At 17.8% G+C, this 26,221-nt stretch overlaps 1 protein-coding gene across 1 annotated transcript; it reads right to left on the reverse strand.

Annotated features, from left to right (window-relative positions):
* Positions 1–314: 314 nt before the first annotated feature.
* LOC147759238 (uncharacterized) lies at positions 315–24,547 on the reverse strand. Its single transcript, XM_086998580.1, has 4 exons — positions 24,526–24,547; positions 12,162–12,559; positions 4,499–4,606; positions 315–347 (listed from the first exon to the last, which is right to left on the reverse strand). Exons 1-4 carry the CDS (start codon positions 24,545–24,547, stop codon positions 315–317), a joined length of 561 nt encoding a protein of 186 aa, XP_086854706.1.
* Between the last annotated feature and the right edge of the window lie 1,674 nt (positions 24,548–26,221).

The following is a 26,221-nucleotide window of genomic DNA, read 5'->3' on the forward strand; positions in this document are numbered from 1 at the left end:
TTTTGCATCTTTTAATAATCTTTTAACATCTGCAAAATCTAAATTAATATTTGCTGGTGAAATAATAATATCAGTAAAAGTATCTACAACATTTTTAATATTTTCATTTGCAACATTAAATGCTTTATTTAATGGTATTTCTCCAAGTTCTTCTAATAATTTATCATTTGAATAAATTATTAATGAATCTGTTTCTTTTTTTATTTCTTCAATACCTTTATTTGCATTTGCAGTTCTTAAACTACCTTCAAAAGTAAATGGTTTTGTAACTATACAAACAACTAAAATACCAATTTCTTTTGCAATTCTTGCAATTACTGGAGTTGCTCCTGTACCTGTACCACCACCTAAACCACAAATTAAAAATAAAAGATCTGTACCTTCAAGATGTTTTTTAATATCTGAAATTGATTCTTCTGCTGCTTTTTTACCAGCAATCATATCTGAACCGGCACCTAAACCTTTTAATGTCTTTGGACCTAAAAATATTTTTTCTTCTGCACTACTATTTAAAAGAGCTTGTGAATCTGTATTTGCTGCAATAAAGTTAACACTTTCTAACTCAAAATCCATAATATGATTTACTGCATTACAACCAGCACCACCTACACCTAAAACAGTTATTTTTGGAATATAATATCTACTTGTATCCATAATTAAATTATTAAATTAATTATATATAATTTTGTTCTTTAAATGATGGTAATAAGCATTACCAATTAAAAAAGAATCATTATAATTTTTTATACCAACAAATAATGGGTTATGTTTTTTAAATTTAATGTTTTCAAAAGTTGCTTCAAGCATTTCAAAAATACCACTAATATTTGTAATATCATTAATTAAAAATCAAACACTATTATTCTTCTTTTCATCATATAACTTTGAATTAATTTTACTAAATACTGATTGAAAATAATTAATAAAAGCTTCTTTTAAAAAATCACTCATTTTTTTTGCTTTTTCATCATGTGCTTCATAATAAATATCAAAAACTTTTTCCCTTTTTGGATCCAAATTTATTACATTATATAAATATTTTTTTATTATCTTAAATTCATATCCTGTTTTTTTACAAAAAATTTTTAAAAACTCATCTATGCCTTCTTTAATAGTAAAAAATTTTGTAAATACTTTATTTTCAAAATTAAAAACTTGTATTTCTTTTTCTTTTCAATTTAAAATAACAACATCTTTTTCTTTTTGTGAAAACAATAAACTAATATAAATTGCATATGGTAATAATAATGGTGGTAAAACTTGTAATTTAAAATTTTTAAAAATATTTTCATAAAAAAATAAATTTTCTCAATTTTCATAATAAATAAAAGCATCAAATTTTAAAGAACTAACTGTTTTACCGATTGGAAAATAATCATAAGATTCATTTGAATCTATTAAATAATATTTATTTATTTTAGAAAAAACAATTTCTTTTTTTTCTATATTTAATATACTTTTTTTAAAATTATCATTTAAAATTTCAAATTCTTTTAAAGTTATTTTTTTTGGTTCTCTAAAATTATAATAAAATTCTTTCTTTTTTATAACTAAATCATAAATATCAATATTGTAATAAATTTTTTGAATTTTAAAACTTAATTCATTTTCAACTTCATAAATTAATTCTTTTAAAAACTTAATTGCTTTTTTTTGATTTAAAAAAATATTATCCTCTTCATTTTCAAGGTGTTTTTTTTTATTAAATAAAATATAAAATTGTGAAAATTCATAAACACAAACTATTAAACTTACATAGTTTTTTCTAAAATCAACTACTGAATAAATTTCTTTATTAGAAAAATTGTTTTTCATAATTTATATTTTTTCTACAATTCTTAATTTTGCACTTCTAGCTTGTCTATTATTTAAAATTTCTATTTTTGTTGGAATAATTGGTTTCTTTGTTATTATTTTAATATTTTTAGAAGAATTAAACACATTTTTAACAATTCTATCTTCTATTGAATGATATGAAATTACTAATATTTTCCCACCAATATTTAATAAATCAATTGATTTTTTTAAAGATTCTTCTAAAACAACAAATTCATTATTTACTGCAATTCTTAGTGCTTGAAAAATTTTTCTTCCTGGATGTTTTTTTAATAAAACTTTTTTTGGTAAAGATAATTTTAAAATATTTATTAATTCTTCAGTTGTTTTTATTGGTTTTTCATTTCTTTTTTTAATAATATTTGTTACAATTTTATTAGAAAATTCTTGTTCACCATATTCTTTAAAAATTTTATTTAATTCTTCTTTAGAATATTCATTAATTATTTTTTCAGCAGTTAAAAATTGGTTTTGATCCATTCTCATATCTAATTTATTACTATTTTTATAACTAAAACCTCTATTTTTAGAATACATTTGATGAGCAACAAATCCTAAATCATAAAAAATTCTATCTACTTTATAAATGTTTTTTGAATTTAATACTTCTTTTATATTTAAAAAATTAGTTTTTATAAACTCATAATTTTTATTTTTAAATTGATTTTTAAAATTCTTATTTGATATTTCTATACTTTCTTCATCTTGATCAAATCCATATAAAAAAGAACCATCTTTTGAATTTTTTAAAATAGAAAAAGCATGTCCTCCTTGTCCTAATGTACAATCAACATAAATTGCTTTTTTACAAGAAATTATATTTTCAATAACTTCTTTTAAAAGTACAGAAATGTGTTTTTTAAACATCTATTTATTTTTTGTTTTTACTTTAATTATTGATTCACCTTTAAAGAAACCGCATTTTTTACATACAATATGCATTTTCTTTTTAATTGCACAATTAGTACAATTTACTAAACTTGTTTCTCTTAAAAAATCATGTGATCTTCTAGAACGTTTTTTTTGTTTCGATGTTCGATGTTTTGGAACTGCCATAATATTTTATTTTAATATATATTATACAACAAAAATATTTAACAATATATAAAGTAAAATTATTTTTTGTATATATAAAAATTAATATTTTATAATAAATTTTTTAAAATTATTTTAAAATTTTAAATTATCAATATCATTTCATAATATTTTTTAAAAAAATTATATTTTATTTTTATTTTTTTTACAATTAAAATACTTATTCTAAAAAATTTTTTTATGTTTTTTATTCTTATACTTTAATCTATCTTTTCAATAAACTTATTGTATTTACTTTTTCTTTTTTTATTTTTATTTTGTTTTCTTCTTCTATTATTGGACCCATATGTTGTTTATTTTTTTTTCATAAATAAAATAATGTTCCCCTATGATTATAAGCAATGTTTTTAACCCTTACACCATAAAAAACAAAAAGTTCTCAAAACAAATCTTGAACTTGTTTATAATTTTTTGCATTTTTAAAGCTTGTTAAATAATGTGTTATTTTATTTTCAAACAAAGTATCTACATATTTTAATGTTTGTTTTAATGACAAAAACTTATTGAATCTTGCTTCATCAAATAATACATATTCTCTTAAAAATCAACCAAATCATTCAATTTCATTATGAGTTACAGAATTAATACATGAAATTGAAGAATACTCATTAAAATTTCCATATTTATCTATAAAAACTTTATTATAATTAAATATTTCATTTTCTGGTTTTGATTTAATTTTTTCTCAAAAAATTTGTGTTGGTTTATTTCAAGATTTAATAACTTGTCTTTTATATCTAGATAATATTTGAGTTCATTTTTCTTTTTTTAATAATTTTGTTTTCAATTGTTTTATTTTTTCATTTAATTTAGATATTTGATTTTTTGTTTGTAAAATTTTAGAATCTAAGTTTGAAATTTCACTTGCTTTTTGAGAAATTTGAGCATTTAAATCTGAAATTTCAAAATCTAATATTTCTTTTTTTATTCTTAAAATTTCTAATTCTTCATTTTTAATTTCTAATAAAGAATTAACTTCTTTTAATTTATTTTCTTTTTCTTGTATTTGAGTTTTTAAATTAGAAATTAATTTTTCATTTTTATCAATTTCATTTTGTTTTTTTATTAATTGATCTGATAATTTTTGTTTTTTAACTTTATTTGTTTCTAAATATTGTTTTATATTATTAAAATCTATGTTTTTTTTAGATAAAACTTCTTCTAATTCTTTAATATTATTATTTAAATTTAAAATTTGTTCTTGTTTTTGTAAATTTTGTTCTTTTAATTCTTTAATATTATATGAAATTTCTTTAATTTGTTCAGTTTTTAATGTAATTTCATTTTGTAAGTTTGAAATTTGAAAATCTTTTTTTAAAATTAATGTATTTTTTCTCTTAATGTCAGATTCTAAATTTGAAATTTCTGTTTTTATTTGTGATTTTTTATTAATTAAATTAGAAATTTTTATTAAATTTTCTTTAATAATATTTTTATTTTCTTTAATTTGATTATTTTTAGAAATTATATTTCTTGCTAATTTACAATCAAAAATTTCTTTTTTTGAAATTTCATTCAATAAATTTTCTTTTTGAATTTGTTTTTCAATGATTTTTTTATCTAAAACATCTTTTCTTTCTTTTAAATTATTAAATTCATAATTTAAAATAAAGATTTTTTGTGTTTTTTCTTCTAATTGAGATTTTAAATCATCAATTGAATTTTTTAAATCTTGTTTTTCTAAATTTAATTTGTCTAAATCAGAAATTTGTTTTTCAATTTTTTCTAGTTTTTTTTGTTTTGTTAATAATTCTTTATTTAGCTTTTGTAATTTTTCTTTTTGTTTTGAGTATTGTTTTTTATATTTTTCTGATTCTTTATTTAATTCTATTTCTTTTTTTAATAATTTTAATATTTCTTTATTTAATATAAAAGCATTTATTTCTTTTTCAATTTGTGTTTTAAAACTATTTTCAAATTTTAATTGATTTTTCAAAAATTCAATTGCTTCACCACAAATTTTTATTTTTTCATCAATATCAATATTTGAATTTGTTGATGTTAAAAACATATAGTTAACTATATTTAAATCATGATCTTTTAAAAATATTTTTGTAAACTTTAAAATTTCTGAATGTGTAACTGTTTTTGTTAATAAAAATATTTTGTTTAATTTAAAAATCTCTTCTTTTTTTAAATTTAAAGATTTTATAATTTCTTTAATTTTTATCATTGAATTATCAAAAAACATATTTTTAAATTTTTGATTTATTATTCTTTGTTTTATTTTTTTTTTATTTAAAAAAATAATATTTTTAGAAATTTTATATAGTCCTTGTAAAATATTTTGTTTAAAATATTCTTTATTTGTTGTAAGTTTTTTGTTATCTTCTATAATTTTTGTTAATAATTCTGTTTTATATTTTTTTTCTCAAACCTTTTTTACATAGTCAACAAAATTAGAAATTTCTTTTTTTGTTTTTAATACATCAAATGTGTTGTGTTTAATTATTTTGGCAATTGTAAGAATAAATTGTGTTACTGCAAATACTGAAGCAACTTTAGGAATCGGGTTCAAAGATAAAACACTTAAACTTGTATCAATATGATGATCAATTTGTTTATTTCCAAACAAGCTTGTTATATCCAAAACTTTTTTATTAAATTGTTCAATAATTAACTCTAATGATGAAGTTTTTTCTCTAAGTGAATCTTTTAATTTTGAAATTTCAGATTTATTATCAGATATTGTTTTACAATTTTCTATTGATTGTTTTCATAAATTAAAATTTTTTTCAATTTCCAAAAAATAAAATTTAAATTCATTTTGATTTTGTAAAATCTTTAAATTGTCTTTTTGATTTTTTAAATCTTTTTCTTTTTTATTTCATTTATTTTCTATTATTAATAACTTTTTTTTATATAAATCTAATTGTTTTTGATATTTTATTTCTATTTCATTAATTTTTTTATTACATTTTTTATTAATTTCTTTTATTAAATTGAATAAAATATCATTAATTTTTTGTATTTTTTCAGATTCAGATAAATTTTCATTATAAGTAATATTTTTAATATCCTCAAAACTTGTATTATTCATAATATTAAAATTAGAAAAAAATGAACTTTTATTTTTTTATTTTTTTTTATTGAAAAAATATATTTCTTTTAATATATTATTTTTAAATAATAAAGAAAAAGAAAAAATACAAAATAATTTTTTTATTTTTAACTTTTTCATTAAAATTATTTTTTTATATTTTACAATAAAATATATATCATCAAAAAAATTATATAACTAAAATCTTATAAAAAAATAAGGTTTAGAATTCTATTTTAAAAAACAAAAATTTATTATTTATAAATTAATTTAAAAATTTTTCTATTCTTCTATAAATTATTATAGTTTTTTTCTTTTTTTTATACATTTAATATAATGTGTTGTATTAATTATTAACAACAAAAATATTGAATAATTTAAAATATTTTATAAAAAAATATAATTTTTTATAATCATTCTTTAATATAATTGTTTGGAATTTCTTTATGTCCATTTTTTGCAAATCATTCTTTATATAATTCATCGTAAATCACTCTTCTAAAATTTCTCTTTTCATTTTTTTCTTCAACACAAGCAACAATACTTAAAACATTAATATCAGGTCATTTTTTTTGTAATATTTTTTCATATTTTTTTGAAATTCTTAAATCTGCTTCGCTTGGGAATAAATCAAAAATAGAATCATCATCAAGGTGGTTGTGAATTAATAAAACTTTTTCTTTGTTTTCATTTTCAAGTTTTTCTATTATTTCATTAATATTAGAGGCATATACTCGTGTTGGGTGTTTGTCTGTTCTACAAATTATTTTTTTTAAAGAAAAATCTTTATTAACAACAAAAACCATATAATATTCATATTTTTTATGTTCTAATTTTTTAAATTCATTTAATATAAATTCTTTTTCTTTTTGTGTTAAAATTTTTTCTGTTGATAAAATTCTAGGTTTAATTGGTGGTTTTGGTGGTTTTGGTGGTTCATATATTGAAAAAAAAGACCAAAACCAATTATTAGAATTGAAATTAAAATAAAAAGTTTGTATTTATGTTTTTTTATTTTATTAAAAATTTTCATATAAATCCATTTTATATTTTTTTATTTTATAAAAATTTTCATATATATTTAACATTTTAACAAGTTCTGTAACAATTAGGTTCTCAATAATTTCTATCTCATCTATTTTTTCTTAAACCATAAAACAAATAACCTTTTTCTTTTCAAGCAATGTTTTTAACTCTTACACCATAACCAGCAAAAAGTTTTCAAAATAATTCTTTTACTTTTTTAAAATTTGATGCATTTCTAAAATCATTTATAAATTCATTTATTTTAATTTCATAATCTGAATTTACATATTTTAATACTTGTTTTAATGATAAAAATTTATTTCAATTTCCTTCATCAACTAATATATATTCATATAAAAAGTTTTCAAATGGTTCAGATTCTTCAAAAGCAGAAGAATGAGAGTTATAAAATAATCCACTCCGAGATATTCAAAAATTTGAATATCTAAAACTTTCTGAATCTGAATATCCATCTATTATTTTTCAAAACTCTTTTGTTGGTATATTTCAAGATTTAATAACTGCGTTTTTGTGTCTTAATAATATTTCGTTTAATTCTTCTACTTTTTTAAATTCATCTTGTAATTTTCCAATTTCAGAATTTAAGTTTGAAATTTGAGTTTCTTTTTGAGAGATTTAAGTGTTTAATGTATCAATTTCTGTTTGTTTTTGAGAAATTTGAGTGTTTAAGTCTGAAATTTCTTTTAATTTTTTATTATACAAATAATTTAAATAAGCTAACATCATATTTTTTTCTCTCAATTCTGTATTAACTTCATTTAATCTATTTGTTTTTTCCTTTATTTGATTTATTAAATAAGAAATAACTATTTCTTTTAAATTAATTTCTTGTTGTTTTTGTTCTAATTGAACTGACAATTCTTGTTTTTGAACTTTCATTTGATCTAATTCTTGTTTTATATTGTTAAAATCTATGTTTTTTGAGATAAAGATTGTTCTAATTCTTCAATATTATTATTTAAACTTAAAATTTGTTCTTGTTTTTCTTTATTTTCTGTTTCTAATTCTTTAATATTATCTAAAATTTGTTTAATTGTTTCAGTTTTAGAATTAATATCAGAATTTGGATTTATAATTTCAGTTTCTTTTTTTAATTAATATTTTTTTTATTTAAAAAATTATAAATTTCTATAATCATTGTTTAATATTATGTTTTGGATTTATTCTAGATTTTTTTACTCATTCTTCTCATAATTCATCATACAATACTCTTCTAAAATTTCTCTTTTCATTTTTTTCTTCAACACAAACAACAATACTTAAAACATTAATATCAGGTCATTTTTTTTGTAATATTTTTTCATGTTTTTCTGCAATTCTCATATCTGCAATGCTAGGAACTAAATCAAAATTAGAAGGAGGATGATTATGAATTAATAAAACTTTTTCTCTGTTTTCGTTTTCAAGTTTTTCTATTTTTTCATAAATATTAGATAAAACTTGTGTTGGGTGTTTGTCTGTTTTTTCATATATTTTTTTTAAAGAAAAGTCTTTGTTAACAACAAAAACCATATCATATTCATATTTTTTATGTTCTACTTTTTTAAATTCATTTAAAATAAATTCTTTTTCTTTTTTTGTTAAATATTTTTCTGTTGATAAAATTCTAGGTTTAATTATTATTGGATTTGATGTTTTTGATTCTTTTGGAAATTCATATATTGTAAAAAAAATACCAAAACCAATTATTAAAGTTGAAATTAAAATAAAAAGTTTGTATTTATGTTTTTTATTTTATTAAAAATTTTCATATAAATCCATTTTATATTTTTCATTATTTTTTAAAAAAAATTTTCATATATATTTAAAGTTTCAACATCACATATAACAACAGAATAATGATTGATAAAAATGACAAACAATTAATTTAATTAAAATTATCTGTAATAAAATCTGAAAAGAATTGAATTATTATTTAAATTTTTATGTATTTTAACTCTTACACCATAACTTGAAAAAAGTTCTCAAAATAATTCTTTTACTTTCTTAAAATTTGATGCATTTCAAAAATTATTTTCAAAATCTTCAATTTTAGACTCATAATTTGAAACAGTATGACGTATTCGATTTCTTAATGAGAAAAAATTATCATTGTTGTCAATTGAATATCTTTCTTTATAAAAAGAAGAATCAGTTTCTAAAACAAACTTAAACAAAAAACGTGAAAATGATTGATATTTTTCATAACGTCATCCACCAACGTCTGATTCATTTTTTCCATTTGGTTTAGAACTATAAAAATTTCCATATTCATCAACAACACAAGTTCGAATATTAAAACTCCCTGAATTTGGAATTTTTTTTCAAAATTCTTGTGTTGGTGTGTTTCAAGACGCAATAACTGCATCTTTGTATCTTTTTAATATTACATTTAATTCTTCTACTTTTTGAAATTCATCTTGTAATTTTCTTGTTTTATTGTTTAATCTATCAATTTCTGATTGTTTTTGTGAAATTTGAGTATTTAGGTCTGAAATTTCAGTTTCTTTTTGAGAGATTAATGTGTTTAAGTTTGAAATTTCTTTTATTTTGTTGTTTTTTAAAACAATTAAATAACGTAACATTATATTTTTTTCTCTTAATTCTTTATTAACTTCATTTAATCTAATTGTTTTTTGTCTTATTTGATTTATTAAATAAGAAATAACTATTTCTTTTAAATTAATTTCTTGTTGTTTTTGTTCTAATTGAACTGATAATTCTTGTTTTTGAACTTTCATTTCATCTAATTCTTCTTTTATATTATTAAAATCTGTGTTTTTTTGAGATAAAGATTGTTCTAAATCTTCAATATTATCATTTAAACTTGAAATTTCAGTTTGTTTTATTGTATTTTGTGTTTCTAATTCTTTAATATCATCTGAAATTTGTTTAATTGTTTCAATTTTTGAGTTAATATCAGAATTTAGATTTGTAATTTCAGTTTCTTTTTGAGATATTAATGTGTTTTTTGTGTTAATTTTTGTTTGTAAGTTTGAAATTTCAGTTTCTTTTTGAGAGATTAATGTGTTTTTTGTGTTAATTTTTGTTTGTAATGTTTGTTTTTGTGTATTTAAAGTTTGTAACTCTTCATTTTTAGTTTGTAATAAACCATTAACTTCATTTAATCTGTTTTCTTTTTCTTGTATTTGAGTTCTTAAATCAGAAATTAATGCTTCTTTTGTGTTAATTTCTGTTTGTTTTTGTTCTAATTGAACTGACAATTCTTGTTTTTGAACTTTCATTTGATCTAATTCTTGTTTTATATTGTTAAAATCTATGTTTTTTTGAGATAAAGATTGTTCTAAATCTTTAATATTATTATTTAAATTTAAAATTTGTGTTTGTTTTTTTGTATTTTGTTCTACTATTTCTTTAATGTTATCTGAAATTTGTTTAATTGTTTCAATTTTTGAATTGATTTCAGAGTTTAATCTTTGAATTATAGTTTCTTTTTGTAAGATTAATGTGTTTTTTGTGTTAATTTCTGTTTGTAAGTTTGAAATTTCAGATTCTTTTTGTGTAATTAATTTTTCTTTATTATTAATAGTTTCAGTTTTTAAGTTAATTTCAGTATTTAAATCTGAGATTTGAGTGTTTAATGTATTAATTTCTGTTTCTTTTTGAGAGATTTGAGTGTTTTTTGTGTTAATTTCATTTTCTAAGTTTGTAATTTCAGTTTCTTTTTGAGAGATTTGAGTGTTTAAGTCATTTAATAAAGTTGTTTTTTCTACAATTAAATTATTAATTCTATTTAATTCTGCTGTTTTTAACTCAATTTGTAAATCAATCTTTTCAATTTCAATTTCAACATCTCTTATTTCATTTTCTTTATTTCTAATATTTACTTCATCTAAATTAATTTGAGATTTTAAGTTCTCTAAATTTTGTCTTTGTGTTTCTAACAAAGAAAGATCATTATTAGATTTTGTTTGTTTTTGTTCTAATTCTAAAATTTGAGATTCTAAGTTTTCTTGTGTTGTTAAATCAGAATTTAATTCTTCTTTAAATTCATTTAATGAATTTAAAAAGTTTGTTTTTAAAGTATTTAAATCTGTTTTTAGTTTTTGTAAACTTGAAATTTGAAAATTTAAATTATTCTTTTGAGTGTTTAAGTCTGAAAGTTCAGAGTTTAAATTAGTTTTTTGAGTATTTAAGTCTGAAAGTTCAGAGTTTAAATTAGTTTTTTGAGTATTTAAGTCTGAAAGTTCAGAGTTTAAATCTGTAATTTGAGAGTTTAGATTTAAAAGTTCTAATTCTTTTTGTTTTTTTTGATTGTCTAAATCTGTAATTTGAGAGTTTAGATTTAAAATTTGAGTGTTTAATGTATTAATTTCAGATTCTTTTTGAGATATTAATGTATTTTTTGTGTTAATTTCATTTTGTAATGTTTGTTTTTGTGAAATTAATTCTTGTTTTTGTGTTTCTAAATTTGAAATTTCAGATTCTTTTTGTTTTTTTTGATTATTTAAATTAGAAATTTCTAATTCCTTTTCTTTAATAACATTTTCATTTTCTTTAATTTCATTATTTTGAAAAATTATATTTCTTGCTAATTCACCATCAAGAGTTTGTTTTTGTGAAATTTCATTTAATAAAGTTTCTTTTTCAAGTTTTTTTTCAATAATTTCTTCATCTAAATTATATTTTTGTTCTACTAAATCATTAAATTCATCATTTACAATTTTAAGGTTTTGTTCTTCTAATTGAATTTGAGATTTTAAATAATTAATTTCTGATTCTAATTCTAAAATTTGAGATTCTAAATTTGTAATTTGAGTTTCTAATTGTTGTTTTCTTACATTTAAATATGAGATTTGAGTGTTTAAATCTGAAATTTGATTGTTTAATGTATAAATTTCTGTTTGTTTTTGAGAGATTTGAGTGTTTTTTGTGTTAATTTCTGTTTGTAATTTTTGTTTTTGTGTAATTAATTCTTGTTTTTGTGTTTCTAAATTTGAAATTTCAGATTCTGTTTGTTCTTTTTGGTTATTTAAACAAGAAATTTCTGTTTGTTTTTCTTTAATAATATTTTCATTTTCTTTAATGTGATCTTGTTGAGAAATTATATTTCTTGCTAAAACACCATCAAGAGTTTGTTTTTGAGAGATTTCATTTAATAAATCTTCTTTTTCAATTTTTTTTCATTAATTTCTTCATCTAAATTATCTTTTTGTTCTGTTAAAGTATCAAATTCATCATTTAAAATTTTAAGATTTTCTTTTTCTTTTTTTAATTCATCTTTTAATTCTTGAATAGAATTTTCTAATTCTTGTTTTTCTAAATTTAATTTTTCAATTTCTTTTGTTAAATCATCAATTTGTTTTTCAAGTATTTCTTTTACTTTTGTTTTTTTATTTATTTCTTCATTTAATATTTTTAACTCTAACTCTTTTTTTTGTTTTTCTTTTTTATAATCTTCTAATTTCTTATTTAACTCTATTTCCTGTTTTAATAATCTTAAAATTTGTTTTGTTAATTTAAAAGCATTTATTTCTTTTTCAATTTCTGCTTTTCTAATATTATTTTCATATTTTAGTTGTTTTGTTAAAAATTCAATTGCTTTATTACAAATTTTTACTTTTTCATCAATATCAATATTTGAATTTGTTGATGTTAAAAATAAATAATTTACTACATTTAATTTATGATCTTTTAAAAATATTTTTGTAAATTCTAAAATATCAGAATATTTAACTGTTTTTGTTAATAAAAATATTTTGTTAAATTTAAAGATTTCATCTTTTGTTAAATTTAAAAATTTTATAATTTTTTTAATTTTGATAATTGAATTATTAAAAAACATATTTTTTAATTTTAGATTTATTACTCTTTTTTTTATTTTTTTATTATTTAAAAAAATAATGTTTTGAGAAATTTTATATAATTCTTTTAAAATATTTTGTTTAAAATGTTTGGTATCTGTTTTAAGTTTTTTATTTTCTTCTTCTAATTTTTTTATTAATTCTTCTTTTTGATGTTTTTCTCAAATTTTTTTTAAATCATCTACAAAATTAGAAATTAATTTTTGTATTGCTGGAACATCTTCTTGATTATGTTTACCCACTTTATAAAATGAAATAGTCATTTGTGATATTCCGGCTGCAACATTAACACCTGGAATTAAAGATGCAATATTTAAAGTTATATCAATGGCATAATCAGTATTTAGATCTACAGACATACTTAATGTTTTAAAAATTTTGTTCTTTAAATCATCTTTAAGTTTTGTTCATGATGGAGTTGTTTCAAGTTCGGATTTTAACTTTAAAATTTCAGCATTATTATTTAATATTATTTGTAAATTTTTTTTTGATTTTTTTCATAAATTAAAATTTTTTTCAATTTCAAAAAAAGAAAATTCAAATTCTTTTTGATTTTTAAAAATATCTAAATTTTCTGTTTTATCCTTTAATTCTTTTTCTTTTTTATTTCATTTTTTTCTATTATTAATAATTTTTCTTTATATAAATCTAATTCTTTTTGATGTTTTATTTTTAATTCATTATTTTTTTTATTTCATTTTTTACAAATTTCTTTTTCTAAATTTAATAAAATATTATTAATTTGTTGTTTTTGTTCAGATTCAGATAAAACTCTACTATAAACAACTTTTTTAATACTTTCAAACCCTTTATTATTTAAAGCATCAAAATTAGAAAAAACTGAATTTGCTTTGTCTTTATTTTTATTATTTAATAAATATATTTCTTTTAATATTTTAGTATTTGCAAATATAGATAATGAAAAAAATACAAAAAGAGTTATGATTTTTAACTTTTTCATTAAATTTATTTTTTTATTTTTTGAAACTAAATATACCATCAATAAAAATTATATAACTAAAATCTTATAAAAACATAGGAATTGGTATTCCATATAAAAAAGCAAAAATCGTTGCAGATAAAATTATTTCTAATGACATATTTGAAACATCTATTTCTAAATTATTTGTTAATTTATAATCTTTTTTAAAATTATTTCTAAATAAATTAATATCAAAGTTTTTATATATTTCTGTAAATTCTTGTATCTTATTTTTATATTTGTTTTTTCAATCAATAAATTTATTTTTATATATTTTTTTATTTATATCTTCTGTTTTAAAAATAAAATTATAATCCAACTTATATTCTTTAAAAATTTCTAAATTTTCAGAAGTAAAAATATTTGGAATATTTTCTTGTGTTAAAAAAGAATTAAAATTATTTTTTAATTTAAGTTTATATGTATCCTGTTTAGTTTTTGCTTGTATTTTTTCTAATTCTTTATCTATTTCAATTTTATTTTGATCTACATTTTTTTCATCTTTATTTTTTAATTTTTTATGATGTGATTTTGAAATATCAATTAAAAGTTTAATAAAAAATGAACTAGTTACAATTAATATACAAATAATAATTATTAAAAATCAATGATTTAAAAAAAATTTATTAATTTTTTTAAAAAAATTAAAAAAATATTTCATAATATTTTAAAAAATTATAAAAAAAATATATTTAAAAATAAAATAAAAAAATATATTTTTAAAATATATTCTTTTTAATTATATTTTAATAACAATTAAAAAATAAAATGATTTTAATTATTTTTTAATTTTTATATTTTTAAAAGAATTTATTTTATTATTTATATTTTCAAAAATTTCATCTTTAATAGATTCATTTTTTATTCAAATTCTAAAAGTAAGTGTTTTATTTTTATAAATATCAATTAAATCTACATTTTTAATTCTTGAATCTAAACTTTTTATTAAATTCATTCAATGATTATAATGATTAATTTCTATAATTTCATCAGTTTTTAATTTTACTGAAATTTTAGATTCAAATTTTTCTTCAAATAAAATTGAATAATCTCTATAAATTAATTTTTCATCTATTTTATTAATAAATTTAATTTCTTTTGATTTATTAATAAATTCTATTAATAAATCAAAATCTATTTCTAAATAAAATAAATGATTAAAAAATGATCCTTTTTTAATATTTGTTTCACCAATAATACCTAAAAATTGATTACCTCAATAAATTTTTTCATAACCTTTTTTAGAAAAAGTTGTATTTTCAACTTTTTTATCTAAAAATAATTTTTTATCTTTTGAATAATCTTTTCATAAATTAGATTTTGAAATATTTAATAAATCAAAAATATTTTTTAATATTTGTATTAAATAAAATTTATTATTTTTAACTTGGCTTTTTGAAATAACATCAAAATATAAATCTTTATTTAATAAAATTGCTATTTTAATTTTTTCTTTTATTTCATTATTTTCTTTTAAAAATACTTTATCAATTGTAAAAATATTTTTATTTAAATCTAATTTAATAAGACTTGATATTAAATTTGTTCTTAATAATTTTGTTTTTCTATCTTCTTCTAAAATTAATGGTAAAGATAAAATAAAATCATCTTTTTCAACTAAAGAAAATGTTTTTACTTGATTAATACCTATGTTTAATAAATAGTTTTCTATTTTATTTTTATATTTAAAAATTTTATTTTTAAAATTTAATTCAGGAATTAAATTAATTTTTTTAATTTCTACATTTTTGCATTCATAAAAACGAAATATTTCTTCAATAACATATGCTTTATTTTTATATTCATTTCAAGTAGGACAAGTAATTTTTACAGTTTCTTTGTTTATTTTTTCAACAATAAATTCAAATGGAGTTAATATTGTTTTTATTTCACTTATTTTAAAATTTTTACCTATTAATGATTCAATTTCTGATATTTTAATTTCAAAAACTTCTGGTTTTTTAAAATTAATTTTTTCTAAATCAGCAAAAATTTTTAATTCTTTATATTCATTTGAAATAATATTTATTAAATGTTTAATTGCAATATTTAAAATGTTTGAAGTTGGATAATTATTTTTATTAAAAACATTTTCTAAAACTATTAAAATAAATTTTTTATCTTTTTCTAATAATTTTTCATCTTTTTTCAAATTTTTAATATCATTTAAACTAATTTTTTCAGGTTTATTTTTTAAATATATTTTTTTTAAATTAACATCATAAAAAATATTTATAAAATTTATCATTTTATCTATAATATTTTCATTTTGAAAACCAATAATTTGTGAAAAATTATCTAATCAGTTTATTTTTTTATTTTTAAAATTGTTTTTAAAATAAAAAGCTTGAATTGCTGTATTTTCTTTATTTATAAAATCAATAATAAAATTTGCTTTTATATAATTATTTTCATTTGTGTTTTTAATATTTAAATTAAATTTTCCACTTAAAAACTTAATTAAACCAAAAATTGTTTTACTAATTGGATATGATGGTAATGGTTCTGTTTCTAATAAAACATCATCAAATTCAAAATATTTTACTGGATTTAAATCACCTAGTTTAGCATTTTTATTTAAAATAACAATTCCATCTTCATCATCTTTTAATGGTATTCCTAACTCTTTATATGAACATAACATCCCTTCAGAAATATAATTTCCAAATTTTCTTTTACCAATTTTAAAATCATTATTTAAAATTGCACCAACTTTTGAAAGAACAACTAAATCATTTACATTAAAATTTTTTGCACCACAAATAATTGTATATTCTTTTGTTCCATCTGTTACTTTACAAACATTAATATTTTCATAATTTAAATCTTTTACTTTAGATAAAACTTTTGCTACAACTATACCTTTGTTTAAATTTCTATAATCTTTTAAAATTTCAGTAGAAAAACCAAAACTTGTTAAAGTTTCAATTATTTGTTCTAATTTAATATCTTTTATATCTATAAATTTTTCTATAGTTTTTTTATTAAAAATCATTTTTTTATTTTCTTTCTAGTTTGTTTTTATAAAAATCTCTAATATCTGAAATTCCATATTTTAACATTGTAATTCTTTCTATACCAACACCAAAAGCAATAACTTTTAAGTTTTTACTTTTATTACAATTTTTTAAAACTTCAGGTGCAATTATTCCGCCACCTAATATTTCAATTCATCCTGTATTTTTACAAATTGAACATTCATTTGTGTTTTTACAAAATCAACATTCAACATCTAATTCTAATGATGGAACAGTAAATGGAAATGCATTTGTTCTAAATCTAATTTCTTTATCTTTACCAAATAAAAATTCTGTAAACTTTTTTAAAATTCATTTTAAAGTTGCAATTGATGCTTCTTTACTTATAAAACAAACATCTAATTGTAAAAATTGATGTGTATGTGTTTGATCATCTTCATCATTTCTATATACATTTCCAATAGTATAAAAAAAAGATGTTTTATTTATACTTTCATCAAAATTCATTAATGTTCTAGCTGTAAAGTTTGTACAGTGAGTACGTAAAAGTAAATTTTTATTTAAATAAAATGTATCACTTTTAGCTCTTGATGGGTGGTCTTTTTTAATATTTAAAAAATCAAAATTATACTTAACTTCTTCAATATCATTACTTTCAATAAAAATTGAATTAAATTTATCAAAAAATATATGTATTTTATTAATAATTAAATTTAATGGATGTGCTATTCCTAAATTATTATTAATTATTGGTTTTTCATCTAAAACACGTGTACATAATAATCCATTTATTTTTTTAAATTTTTCAAAAAGTTTAATTTCTTTAACATCTAAATTCTCTGAAAAATTTAATTTTTTAGCAAATTCGTCAAATTTAATTTGAATTAATTCTTTTATCTCTTTAAGTTTTGATCCATATTCTTTCTTTTCATTTGAACTTAAATTAGAAAAAATTTTATTTAAATTTGATTTTTTACCAATTAAAGAATTTTTAATTACTAATAATTCATGGTAATTTTTAGCTTCTTTAAATTTAATATCTAAGTTTTTTTTTATATGTAAAATTTCATTAATTAATTTCATTATTAATGATTTTATCTTTTTTATTATTTTCTTTTATTTTTAAAATTTCTGGTTCAATTTTTGAATTAACTGTTTTTTCAATTTTATTAGTAAGTTTTTGAACTGATATATTAAAATCTTTTTTATTATTAACTATTGTTTCAAGTTTATTATCAATTTTTATTCAACGTTCTTTTAATCTGTTTGATTCAACTAAAATTTGTTTAAATGATTCAACTATTTTACTTAAATTCTTTTTAAGTTTTCTATCTCTTTCAAATAATGCAATTAATCTTAAAACAGCAGGTATAGTTGAAGAAGAAGTAAAAATAACATGTTTTGATAAAGCATATTTTCTTATATCTTCTAAATCTCTTTTACTATGAATAAAACTAAATAATGTTTCAGATGGTAAATAAAGAAAAACTTGTTCTACATCATCAATTTTTGAAATATATTTACTACTTACATTATTAATATGATTTTTTAAATGTTTTTTTAATAATGAAATCTCTTTATTATATTCATTAGTATTTTCTTTTAACTTTATAATCTTTACAAAATTATCAAATGGAAATTTACTATCAATTGCAATTCCACCATTATTTGTTTTTAAAAAATAATCTGGTCTATTACCATTTTTTAAAGTATATTGTGGAATAATTATGTCTTCGTTTTCATTAAAACATTCTTCTAAAACTCATTTTAATGAAATTTCACCAAACTCTCCTCTTTTATAATTACTTGTAAAAACTTGATTTATAATTTTAATTTCATCAGATAATTTTGATGTTTCTCTATTTAAATTTTCAGTTTGAAATTGAGAAACTTTTTCTAAATTATTTAATGTTTTAACAATTGTTTTTAAATCGTTATCTTGATTTAATTGTCTATCTTTTATTGTTAATTGAAAATCTTTAATTTTATCAATATTTAAATTTTGACTTTTTAAAATTAAAAGATCATTTGAAATTTGTTTTAAACATTCTTTATCTAAATTATTTTTATTTTCTTTAGAAAAATTTTTATATAAAAAGAAACAAATTACTAAAAATAAAAAAGCAATAAATACTAATAAAACAATTGGTAAAGTATCCATGTTATTAATTTAATTAAAAAATTATTTTTTTAATGTTTTTATAATTAATGAAAATGTTTCAGGATTTTCATATGCAATTGATGCTAACATTTTTCTATTTAATTCAACTTTATTTTTTAATAATAAATCTATAAATTTTGAATAAGTTATTGAATTTAATCTTGCAGCAGCATTAATTCTTTTAATTCACAGTTTTTTTAAATCTCTTTTTTTGTTTCTTCTATCTCTAAATGAATAATTTCAAGAATGAAGAACTTGTTCATTTGCTACTCTATAAAGTTTTGACTTAGAACCAACATAACCTTTTGCAACTTCTAAAATCTTTTTTCTTCTTTTTCTTGTGCTTACGCTTCCTTTAACTCTAGCCATTTTTTTATCCTAATAATTTTAATAATCTTTTTTGATCAACTTTTTTTGTAACATTAGTTTTATCTAATCTTTGTTTTTGTTTTCTTGATTTTGATGAAGCTAAATGTGATGTGTTTGCTGATTTAACAATTCATTTATTTTTCTTTGTTATCTTCAATCTCTTTATTAATGATTTTTTTGTTTTCATTTTTTTTGACATTACTTTTTAAAGGTATTATTAATGTATTATATGTTCTATTTACTAATTTTGTTACACTTAATATTTCTGATACATCACATAGACCATTAATAAATTCATTTAACTTATCTAAACCATAACCTTTTATATATCTTTCACGACCTTTTAATCTCATAGAAATTTTTACTTTTTTGTTTTCTAATAAAAATTTTCTTGCTCTTTCTGATTTGATTTTTAGATCATTTACATCAATACTTGCACTTATTCTTATTTCTTTAATTTCATTAACTGTAGAATTTTTTTTATTTTTACGTTCTGATTTTGATTTATTATATTTAAATTTTCCAAAGTCAAGAATTTTACATAAAGGATTATTTGGATTAGTATTTACACAATATAAATCTAAATTTTTTGATTCTGCTAATTTTAAAGCATCATCTTTATTCATTTTTCCTAAAAAATTACCATTTTCATCAATTACTTCAAAAGATGTAAAAGGAATACTATAATTTAAAATTTCTCTAGGTTTTTTTATTTTTCTTTTCATATTATTTTTCATTTATTAATTTTACTTTACAATGTTCTATAAAATCAAAAATTTTCATTTTATTATTTTTAATTACATCTTTATAATGTGAAACTATAAATTCTTTTTCTTTTAATTCTTTTTCACCAATAACAATTTTATATGGAATTTTTTGATTTCAAACTTCTTTTATATTTAAACTTAAATTATTATTAAATTCAAATAATTTACAACGTATTTGATACTTTTCTAATAATTGTTTTATTCTTTTACAATATAAATTAACTTCAAAATTACTTGTTACTGGTAATATTGCAACTTGATTTACAGATAATCAAAATGGTAATCAACCATTATTTTGTTCTAATAAAATTGAAATTAATCTTTCATATGTTCCAAAAATACCATGATGTAAAATTATTGGTGTTTGATATCTTAAATCTTTTTCTTGTAATTTAGTTCTATATTTTAATTTAAAATTTCTAGGTAATAAAAAATCCAATTGAATTGTTGAAATAGTAATATCATGTCCTAAAGCACTTTTAATTTGAAAATCAATTTTTGGACCATAAAAGGCCGCTTCACCTTTCATAATTTGAAATTCAACATTCATATCATTTAAAATTTTTTGTAAAATTGTTTCTGTTTCTTTTCAAAGCTTTTGATCATCAAAATACTTATTTTTATCATTTTTATCATGAAGTGAAAGATATATTTTATTTATTTTTATACCTAAAACTTTAAGCATTTTAATTGTCATTTTATAAAGTTTTTGAATTTCATTTTTAATAATTTGTTCATCTTTTTGAATAAAAACATGCAAATCTTTTAATTCCATTTGTCTTACACGTTCTAAACCAGTTAAACTACCACTAGTTTCATATCTAAATAATAATGAATTTTCTGAAATTCTTAATGGTAATTCTTTATATGATCTTTTATTATGATTAAAAATAAGACAATGTTGTGGACATGTCATAGGTCTTAAAACAAAAGAATTAATTCCATCATAAATTAATGGAAACATTGAATCTTTATAATGTTTAAAATGACCACTTATTTCATATAATTTTTTATTTACAATAACAGGTGTTGTTACAAATAAAAAATTATTTTCTTCTTCTAATTTTCTAACATAATTTTTAATTAAATTTTTTACTAATTCTCCATTACCCAATCAAACTGGTAATGCAGAACCTATTAATTGATCAAAACAAAAAAAATTAACTTTTTTATTAATTTTTCTATGATCAGAATCCAATAAATTATCTGAACTTGAAATTTTAAATTGTAATCTATTAATAATTTTATTATCTAATTTATAAGTTGATAAGTTTTGTAAAAATAACTCATCAAAAAATTTGAAATTAAAATTATCATTTTTAATTTCTATATTAAAATCTTTTAATAATTTTGAAGAATCAAAAAAATTGATTGTAAATCTTTTTTTAAAAATATTATGTAATTTTATTTTTTGTAATTGATCTTTTCAAAGTATTTTTTTTAAAGTTTTTAATTTAATTTTTTCATCTGAAAGAAAATCAATTTCAATAAAATCATTTTTAATTTGAATAAGAAAAATTTCTTTATCTTTTAAAAATATATCAATTAAATATAAACTTGAAATTATTTTATTTTCTAAAAATATATCGTCTATATAAATATTTTTATCATTTTTATCTTTAAAAGTATTAAATAAACTTATTAGTTTTATTTTTTCGTTTATAATTATTGACATTTTGACTTATCTTTTTTAAAAGTTGCAATATATCCTAAATTTCTTAATTTCTCATTATAATCTAAACCAAAACCAATCAAAAATTCATTTGGTGCATCAAAAACATAAAAATCAGGTTTTAAAATTGATTTTTGAACTTTTTTATAAAGTAAACTTATTATTTTTATATCTTTTATATTTTTATTATTTAAATGTTTTTTAATGCTTTCAACTGTATGACCTGTTTCAACAATATCTTCAATAATTAAAATATGATGATTTTCTACTGAATAATCAACATCTAAAACTATTTTTGGATTATTGATTTTTTTTTCTAATCCACCAAAGTAAGAACTTACAATCATAAAATCAATTTTAAAATCAAAATTTAAATATTTAATTAAATCAAACATAAATGGACCACAACCTTTTAAAATACCAAGTAATAAAATTGGTTCTTTTATATTTTTATATTTTTTATTTAATTTTTCAGCAAGTTCAATAATACCTTTTTGTATTTCAGCATTTGAAAAAATTATTCTATCAACTAGTTTATGTTTTTTATTAAATTCTTTTATCATATAAATGTTTAATTAATTTTACTTGAAAATTATCAAAAAATTCTAATTCTATTTCATAAATATTATTTATATTCTTTATAAAATTTAAATCATATTTAATTTTATTGGAAATATTAGGTGCAAATGAAACTAAAAAATCACTAACAACTTTTAAAATAACTAACAAAATATAAATAACAATGTTTAATTTTTCTATTTTATTTTGTTGATACAAAACTCATGGTTCTTCTAATGCAATTTTTTTATTTCCATAATCTAATAAATAAAAAAGTTCATTAAATGATTTTGCAATTTTAAAATTTTTAAAATTCTTTTTAAAATTATCAATAAATTTTTTAATATTTTCTTCTTCTTTTAATAATTTTTTTTGATATACTTTTTTTATATTTTTAATATTAAAAAAATTTATTTGATATTTTTTTATCATACTTAATAAACGAAAATGAAAATTACTTAAATTTTTTACAATATGTGAATTATAAAATTCATCAAATAAATTCATTTCAAATTCAACATCTAATTGTGGATTCATTAACTTTGCTAAATATAAACGTGCAACATCTACATCATATTTTTCTAAAAAAACACTTGCAGATAATACATTACCAATACTTTTTGACATTTTTGTGTTTTTATTTAAAATTCAACCATGAACTAAAAAATTATCAGGATATTTAAAACCTTGTTTTTTTAATAAAATAGGTCAAAAAATTAAATGAAATTTAATAATTTCTTTACCTAAAATTTGAATAATTTTTGAATCTTTAGATTTTCAAGTTTCATTTATTTCTTTCAAATTAAATGGTGATAAATAACTTAATAATGCATCAAATCAAACATAAGCAGTTTGATTTTCTTTTTCATTTAATTTAATTCCTCAATTAACTTTACTTCTACTTATTGAAAAATTAATTTCACCTTTTTTTAAATATTCATCTAATTGATTTAAAAATTTAATATTTTTATTTTTATTTTTATATTCTTGAATAATTTTTTTAATTTCATTTAATTCTTCTTTTTTAATTGAAAGAAAATAATTTTTTTCTGATAAATCACTTAATTCATTTTTACATATTAAACATTTATTATCTAAATTTTTTTCAAAAACAAAATTTTCACATGAAATACAATATTTTCCAGAATAATTTTTTAAAACAACTTCATTTTTAAAAAATAATTTTTTAAATAAATTAATAACAAATTCTTTATGTTTTAAATCAGTTGTTTTAACAAAATGAGTATAATTTACATTTGCTTTTTTTCACAAATCTATTATTTTATTTGTTTGAAAGTCAACAAATTCTTTAGTATCTAAATTATTTTCTTTTGATTTTTTAAAAATTTTTTGACCATGTTGATCAACACCAGTTAAAAAATAAACATTATAATTTTCATTTTTATAAAATCTAGATAAAAAATCTGCATAAAATGTAGAGTATAAATGACCTAAATGTAATTCAGAATTACAATAATAAATTGGTGTTGTGATTAAAATAACTGGTTTTTTTATTGACATATTAAGATAAACTTATCTTAAATCCAGGACTCATAGTTGTTGAAATATGAATACCTTTAATATATTTACCTTTTATACTTTTTGGACGAATTTTATTTATTTTTTCAAAAATATATAAATAGTTTTCTTGTAATTTTTCAATTGATTCATTTAATGAACCTAATACAAAATGAACTGATTTTGAACCATCAGTTGCAAAAGTTCTTTTACCTTTTTTATATTCATCAATAATTTGTTTTAAATTTCTAGTTACAGTTCCATGTTTTACAGATGGCATAAGTTTTCTAGGACCTAAAATAGAAGCAATTTGTCCTAAATTATTCATTATTTCTGGCGTTGCAATTACAACATCAAAATCTATTTTTTTTGTTTTTTTAATTTCATCAATTAATTCAATACCACCAATTTTAAAAACTTCATTTGGTAAAATATCGCTTTTATGATCTTTTGTAAAAACAACAATTTTTAAATCTTTAGCTTTAGCATTAGGTAAAGTATAAAAACCTTTTATATTATGTTCATTTTTTTTAGTATTTAAATTTAAATGATAAGTAATATTTAAAGTAGTATCAAATTTTTCTAATTTATTATTCTTTAAAATATTTAAACAATCTAAAAAACTTAATTCTTTTTTGTTTCAATATTTTTCTTTTCATTGTAAATAATTTTTACTTCTTTTTTTCATATTTATTTACTTTCCTCTTGTTTAATACCCATTCTTTTCATTGTTCCAATTACTATTTTTTTTGCTTGATTTAAATCATCAGTATTTAAATCTGGCATTTTAATTTTTGCAATTTCTGAAATTTGTTCATCATTTAAAATTCCAATAAAATCTGTTTTTGAATTAGATGAACCTTTTTCAATTTTTGCATATTGTTTAATTAATGCAGAAGTAGGAGGTGTTTTAATTTCAAATGTAAATGATTTATCATTATAAACTGTAATTAAAGCAGGAATAATTTGTCCTTTTTTATCAGATGTAGCAGCATTAAATGCTTTACAAAACTCCATAATATTTACCCCAACAGATGCTAATGTTGGACCTGGTTTTAATTCACCACCAGGAAACTGTAATTTAACTTGTTTAACAACCTTTTTACTCATTATTTTCTTTTACACTCCAAAAATCCTACTTTAGTAGGTGTCATACGACCAAAAAATTCAACATTAACTGTTATTTGACCTGTATCATAATCAATTTCAATAACTTCACCTTCATATCCTCTAAAGACACCATGTGTAATTACAACTAAATCATTTATTTCAAAATCAATATCACTAGGTTTAAATTTACCATCTGATAAAACTTCAATTGTTTCAGAATTTTTTAAAATTTTATTAAATTCTCTTTTACTTATAAATATAGGATTTTTATTATATCCTCTTTCATAACTATTAAATCTCATAAAATGAGGTACTTTTAAAATTTGGTTTCTAATATCAATTGGAACTTCGCCTTTTATAGTATTTACTTTAATAAAAATTGTTCCTGGTCATTGATTTTTAATTGATTTTTTAGAATCTTTTTTTGGAACTTCAATAATTTTAGCCTCAATTCCATCAATATTAGAATTTAAAAACTCTAATACTTCTCAATCTTTATTTCTTCTACATTTAATAGAAATTCAAACTTCCATATTTTTTCCTTTATAACAATTTTAATGATTTAAATATTTCAATAAATAAAAAATTACTTCCTACCAATATCAAACCTAAAAAGAAAAATAACAATATTAATAAAACAAACATATTAATAAGTTGTTTTTTACCAATAAATTTTAGTTTAAATAATTGATAAAAATAAGAAAAAAACAAGTTCTTAATCCAAAAAATAAATCTAAAAAAATATTTTTTCATTATTAAATTTAAATTTAAAAAATATTTAAATTATTCTTTATTATATATCTTTTTAATTTACTTTTTGCTCTATGTAATGCATTGCTTATAATTTTATAATCTAAATTTAAAGATTTTACAATTTCAGCTAATTTATATCCTTTAAATTTAAGTAAAAAAACTTTTTTTTCTAAATTAGAAAGTAAATTTAATAAATATAAAATATCTTCATAATTATTTTTAGAATATAAACTAAAAGAATTAAAATTTATATGTTTATTATCGTCATATTCTTTAGAATAATTTACTTTTTGTTTATTTAAAGTAATATAACTTCTTAATTTAGTTAAAAAATTCCATTTTAAATTTTTTATAAGAAAAGTTTTAAATGGTATGTTTAAACTTGAATCAAACTTCAATAAATTTTTTAACAAATAAATATCTTTAAAATAAATTAACTCTTCATATTTAATTAAAATTTTAGGAAATTTTTTTAAAATTATTTTAATTGTAGCTACCATTCAAGAATCAAGTTCGTTTTTAATTAAAAAA

This window comes from Lingula anatina, unplaced genomic scaffold (assembly GCF_051362555.1).
Source record: "Lingula anatina isolate TDL-2025a unplaced genomic scaffold, LinAna3.0 unanchor82, whole genome shotgun sequence".
Taxonomy (NCBI): Eukaryota; Metazoa; Brachiopoda; class Lingulata; order Lingulida; family Lingulidae; genus Lingula; species Lingula anatina.

Coding starts and splice junctions, on each gene's coding strand:
- LOC147759238 (XM_086998580.1), bottom strand. CDS start 24,547: ATGGGTATTAAACAAGAGGAAA. Junction 12,560..24,525: donor GGGTATTAAACAAGAGGAAA/GTAAATAAATAT, acceptor TTTGTAATAAAG/CAATTGAATTTTTAACAAAA. Junction 348..4,498: donor ATTTAAAAGAAAGAAAAGAT/GTTTTAGATAAA, acceptor TTTGTGGTTTAG/GTGGTGGTACAGGTACAGGA.